This window comes from Papio anubis, chromosome 17, assembly GCF_008728515.1.
Source record: "Papio anubis isolate 15944 chromosome 17, Panubis1.0, whole genome shotgun sequence".
Lineage (NCBI taxonomy): Eukaryota > Metazoa > Chordata > Mammalia > Primates > Cercopithecidae > Papio > Papio anubis.
This window is the reverse complement of record NC_044992.1, coordinates 12,537,971-12,543,970: the sequence shown is the minus strand read 5'-3', so window position 1 is coordinate 12,543,970 and position 6,000 is coordinate 12,537,971. Positions and strand designations below refer to the sequence as shown.

Sequence of the window (6,000 nt, the reverse complement as noted above, 5' to 3'; positions counted from 1 at the left end):
CCCAGTAGCTGGGATTACAGGCACATGCAACCACTCCCAGCTAATTTTTGTGTTTTTAGTAGAGATGAGGTTTCGCCATGTTGGCCAGGCTGGTCTCGAACTCCTGACCTCAGGTGATCCACCCGCCTCAGCCTCCCAAAATGCTGGGAGGTGTAAGCCACCATGCCTGGCCACAGAGCAGGTTTTGAACTACTAGCCTGAAGCTATTCTCCCGCCTTGGCCTCCCAAAATGCTGGGATTACAGATATGAGCCACGGTGCCCAGCCCTTAAGCAGCTTTTAAAAACTATGGTTTTTATTTTGAATACTTATGGAGATGGTGGTACGATCATCTTCTCAGTTTGTAAAGCCCTCTAACTGTGTAAAGTAGATCTGAAGCGTTTTCCTGACCCTCACTGGGATGGTTATTTCAAGTACAAAATGTTTTCACACAGTGGGTGGTAATCTTTCATAAAAAATTTCATATTTGAATGAAAACAGCTCAAGAAATACACTAATGAGCAAAAATATATGGGGAAAGAGGGATGTGTAGTTTTGACTTAACTGAAGAAACCAAGAGGAAACTGGTCTACATATGAAAATGTGATCCTGGAAAGTCAGGTGTCAAGAATTTCGAGTAGGAATCTATATGACTTGAATCCCCCCTACTTCCTGAATAAAAGTGACATTTTTCAGTATTTATAAAAAAAAAAATCATATTTCAGTGAAGCTTCCAGGTAAACTATCTTAAAAAAATCATATGTGAGTGGACCTTCCACGTAAATTATCTCCCTCTTTTAAGGGAGCTCCCTGTATTTCTAGCGACTTTAACTGAAATCCCTTTCAGGGAGAAATCCTCATTAGCTACATAAGAGGGGATTAGGTGTTTTTTTCAAAGAGCTGGTATTGGAACATCTATCTCTCTGATGTCCCTGGTCAGCTATATTGTATATGAGTTGAAACATTTTGTATTTTAATTTTCTATCATTTACTGGGTGCCTCTTCTGTGACAGAGCCACTCAAAGGGCTATTGATATATTATCAGGTGACTGAATTCTAAATATATTCTGAAGTAGGAGATACTGTTATTTCTGTTATTACTCACGTTTTAGAGATAAGAAAGCTGAGGCTCTGAGAGGTCAAGATCACGCAGCTAACGAATGAGCCAAGACTCTCTTGCTTTAGAGCTTGTCCTCTACTCTTGCTTTTCTTTCCAGAAAACACTACATTTTTTGTTTGTTTCCTTTTGTTTTGTTTTGAGACAGGCTCTCGCTGTCACCCAGGCTGCAGTGCAGTGGCGCGATTTTGGCTCACCGCAACCTCCACCTCCCGGGCTTAAGCGATTCTCCTGCCTCAGCCTCCCTGGACTACTGGCGCGCGCCACCACGTAAAAATGATCATGTTGTAACACGTATGCATACGAATTACAATGGAAACAAAATTAGCAAAAGCGCCTTTTATGCTAATGCTCAATACAATTGATCTCCTCACATTTAATCCTCACAACCACTACAATCACCTCAAACTCAAACTCTAAGGAGCTGACGTGCCCTGAGGGCACAGCTCTTATCTGGTGGGAACAGGCGCCATCTCAGCAAAACTCCAAACTCCTAAGACCCGCCTTCCACAGAAACGCTTTTCCTGACACGGTGCTTCCGGAAGTCCCGCCCCAGGAGAAAAACAGCTTCCGGAAAAAATGGAGGCCCGGAAACCGGAACAGACCGGGGCCGCTTGAGACGCTCTAGTATTCCTCTACTCTATGGCCGCTGGACAATTCACAAGTCCCGAGCAGTAAGGCTCCTTTCTATTGGATGAGCAGCCTCGCGTAGGCGGGCAGCTCGGTGCACGGCGCGATGATTGGCTGAATCTGCCATGCGGAGCGGCTCGGCGGTGCGTGGGACGCGCGGACTGAGGTGACCGGCGGCTTTTCTTAGTTTTAGTGAAGACGGGCGCATGTGGGCGCTTTGCTCGCTGTTGCGGTCCGCGGCTGGACGCACCATGTCGCAGGGACGCACCGTATCGCAGGGACCCGCCCGCCGCCAGCGGCCGCCCAAGGACCTGCTGCGGCACCTGCGCACACGTGAGAAGCGCGGCCCGTCGGGGTCCTCCGGCGGCGCGAACACCGTGTACCTGCAGGTGGTGGCAGTGGGCAGCCGGGACGCGGGCGCCGCGCTCTACGTCTTCTCCGAGTTCAACCGGTCAGTGCGCCGCGCCTGGGGTTCCCTCAACGAGCCACGCCCCGTCCCGCCGGGCCCTCAGTGCGGTGCAGCCTCTGAGCATCGGGGCACCTCCCAGGGCTTCGGCTTCCCTGCTTCACAAATGTGGTTCACTGTAGCGGGGCTTCGTAAAGTTATGGTGGGTGGGAAATCCCAGATTCTTTGCATCTATGTGATTTCTGGGGATCTGTGAAGAACTTCAGACTTGGGTCAGAGCGTCCTCTTCCCAGCCCTAGGGCCCGGCGTGCCTGTCAGCACTTTCGGAGCTCCACCCTCTTCCTTGCACCCCAAGGTCTTTGTTAGCGTGTGGAGTGGACAGATCTGGTGTGTAGCCAGTGATGGGGAAAGAACCCGTTTTGTCCCAGCACCCACACACACGGGCCCCCACTCCCCTCCACCACTCCTGTGGAGGACTCAAAACCCACCATCCTAATAGCAGAAATGTGGTTCGGTAGTCCAACATGGACTTTTAATTTTTTTTTCTTTTTTGTTTTTTTTTTCAGCGTCTACCATAAAGCAACTAATTGGTGTCAGTTTACAGAATAAAACCTTCTGAATGTCTTGTGTAATGTTTGTCTTGTAGATACCTCTTCAACTGTGGAGAAGGCGTTCAGAGACTCATGCAGGAGCACAAGTGAGTCAGTCTCTTGCTTTTGGAGGGGGAGTTGATTACGGGGCTTGAAAGCTGAAATGAGAGGCCAGTTGTTTTTTTATAGCAAAAGTGGTCCTTGTTCTGTTCATGTTATCCTGTTTAAATGTTTTCTCATTCTTAGGTTGAAAGTTGCTCGCCTGGACAACATATTCCTGACTCGAATGCACTGGTCTAATGTTGGTGGCTTAAGTGGTGAGTATATTCTTTGCAGTGTCAGAGGCTGGTGGGAAGTCTCCGGGAATTTAACCTGCTTGACCGGTTTTCCGCGTCTGGGGTGGGGTGGGCAGCTAGACTTTTTTTTTTTTTTTTTTTTTTTTTTTTTTTTGTCAGTGGCGTGATCTTGGCTCACTGCAACCTCTGCCTCCTGGGCTCAGGTGATCCCCTCACCTCAGCCTCCCAAATCGCTGGGACCACAGGCCCGCCCCACCACACCTGGCTAATTTTTTTTGTATTTTTTGTAGCGACTGCGTTTTGCCATGTTGCCCAGGCTGGTCTCAAACTTCTGGGTTCAAGCAATCCTCCTGCCTTGGCCTCCCAAAGTGCTGGGATTATAGGCATGAGCCACCGCACCTGGGCTGGAATTCTTTTTATAGCAGCCCAGTCAGCTGCAGCACAGAGCATTAAAAGCTGTGACTCAGAAGAACAGATTTTAATATGGTGGGGCCAGAGATTTGTGGCAGTAAACTGGAGAGTCTAGTGGTGGTGATTATAGTTAATATGTTTACCGTAGACGCCATTGGCAGCCGCACGCATACCCACTGTCCAGATTACCCTGTCATTTATGTCTCTCAACTAGAAGGTCAGGATTGTGTTGCATCCAAATTCTGTGGGCTTGGTGGCATGTACAGGAAGGAGTGAAGTGTTAGACCAATCTCCCTTCTCAGGACTGAGACTAGGGTGAGGCATTTAGGGTGCCGCCCTTCACTTTCATGATTCCTTAAATTTTGCACACTGGGTGCCTTGCTCCTTCACCCTAGTAACAGTTCAGCCTATTCTAGAGGCATTTAAAGAATATTTGATGTCTGTTACACCTCTGGCTGGCATCACTTCTGCTCTGTACATCTTCCCTGGTGATACTTCCAAAGCTGGAAGGAGGAGATGTAGATAGATAGCTGGATTAGTACAGAGGGCTCCTCCTGTTAGTGACGACAGGTGAAGTTGATGAGAGATCTGATTTTATGCATCCTTTTTAGGAATGATTCTTACTTTAAAGGAAACCGGGCTTCCCAAGTGTGTACTTTCTGGACCTCCGCAACTGGTGAGTCTTTCCTGACACGTCTTTCAAAACCAGCCTTTCCTTTTGTAATGTCAGTAACAAGAGTTTTCCTTTTTGCAAATCAGTCTTCTGCCCTCCAGAGATACCTGGTCGTTGAAACGCTTCCCCTTTCAGGTTAAAATGAGTTCAAAGCCTGATTAACTGTATGACCTTAAACAAGTTACTTTACCTTTCTGAGCTTTAGTTTATTGATCTGTAAAATTACTATCATGTTTCGTAGAGTTGTTAAAGATTAAATGATGTAGCCCATATAAAGCACTAGATCGCTTTATTAGATTTGTTTGGCACCAAGTAGGCACACAAGAAAGGTCAGCTTTTGTTTTATTCAGTACATTTCTGACGTCTTCTTACCTTTCAGACCAGCTTATTACACTCGTGGGAAGTCGTGTGTGTGTTGTTGAATGTAACAGTTCATTTTCCAGTTCTTGAGAAAAAAGTCACCAGGACCTGTTAAGTCTTTCCCCAAAATAACGTTTGAAATCCATCCATTTGTCTCTTTATCGAGGCCTTCCTTATCTCTGTTTTCTGCATCTGTAAACTACAGTAGCCTCCCATATCCATTCTCGTCTTCCTGTAATCCATCTGCCACACAGCAGCCAGAGAGGTCACATTAAGACAGAAAAGTGGTGTTTCACTTGCCACCCTAAAGCCTTTCATGGGCTCCCCATTGCAATACGATCCAAAACACCTTGATATGGCCTATAAGTCCTGTAGGCCCCAGCCCCTACCCTTACTTCCATCTGTACCCATCGCTGAGCTGTAGCTGCATGGGCTGACTCTTACACCCCTCTAACTGTCTTCTTCAGGACTTTCGCCCTTCCACAAGTTCCCTCTGCCTCTTCTAATTGCTGCCTGTGTTGTTACTGAACTTTCAGGGCTCAGCTAGAGGGTCATTTACTCCAGAACTGTCTCCTTCTCCAGACAAGTTGGATCCCGGCCCTCTGTATTTTTCATTTTCCTTGCAGAGCACTTAGCATAATGCCACTAAGCTGTTTGTGTTATCATGTTTCATTTTGTCTCCTCCACTGGCATGATTAGAGCAAGGACTCCATCTCTTTTTCCTGCTGTGTCCTTGGCATCTGACATAATGGATACTCAGTAAATATTTGTAGTAAATGATGTTCAAAATACTTACTAAGCTTTGTTTTATGTTGATACCTATTGGTAACCTTTAAATACTTGAATAGTTGCTGTGTTCTACATTTGTTCAGCCATAACTGCTCATTTCTTTGTTTTTCATTAGGAAAAATACCTCGAAGCAATCAAAATATTTTCTGGTCCATTGAAAGGAATAGAACTGGGTATGTCTTTGTGAGTCATTATCTGGTATTTCTAACTCATATATACCCTGACCTCTCAAATTAGAATCCATTAAAAAATCAACATTAAATCTCAAAATCAAATGCTTCACCACCGTGAGATTTTTTTTTTTTTTTTTTTAATAGATGGAGTCTCGCTCTCTCACCAGGCTGGAGTGCAGTGGCGCGATCTCAGCTCACTGCACCCTTCACCTCCTGAGTTCAAGGGATTCTCCCGCCTCAGCCTCCTGAGTAGCTGGGACTACAGGCGCGCACCATCACGCCCAGCTAATTTTTTGTATTTTTAGTAGAGACGGGGTTTCCCCATGTTGGCCAGGATGGTCTCGATCTCTTGACCTTGTGGTCTGCCCACCGCAGCCTCCCAAAGTGAGAAAGTGAGCTACCACGCCTGGCTGGAGATGTGTTTTCTAAATAGTGACATTTTCTGTGCTCCCACCTCATGCTGCAAAAATAGGGGCCAGGTCGGCAGCAGTGATTAAACAGCCGATGCATGCCTGTGTACATGCTGGGTAGCATTCTCCATCCAGACAGCAGGGCTCTGCCTCAGTTCCAGAGGTGC

The 6,000-nt window shown here is 46.7% G+C and overlaps 1 protein-coding gene across 4 annotated transcripts in view; it reads left to right on the top strand.

Annotated features, from left to right (window-relative positions):
• The first annotated feature begins 1,705 nt into the window (after positions 1–1,705).
• The window catches only part of ELAC2 (elaC ribonuclease Z 2), a 30,943-nt gene continuing 26,648 nt past the window's right edge, over positions 1,706–6,000 (top strand). For 3 of the 4 annotated variants that reach the window (XM_009189702.4, XM_003912363.5, XM_009189701.4), the window contains exons 1-5: positions 1,706–2,176; positions 2,778–2,828; positions 2,968–3,038; positions 4,040–4,104; positions 5,366–5,423. In XM_009189702.4, coding sequence (XP_009187966.2) covers positions 1,932–2,176; positions 2,778–2,828; positions 2,968–3,038; positions 4,040–4,104; positions 5,366–5,423 — 490 coding nt within the window. In that variant the 5' untranslated portion in view covers positions 1,706–1,931. Of the gene's footprint in view, positions 2,177–2,207; positions 2,334–2,777; positions 2,829–2,967; positions 3,039–4,039; positions 4,105–5,365; positions 5,424–6,000 lie in introns of those variants that run through there. The other variant, XM_009189703.2, reaches the window with a different exon arrangement.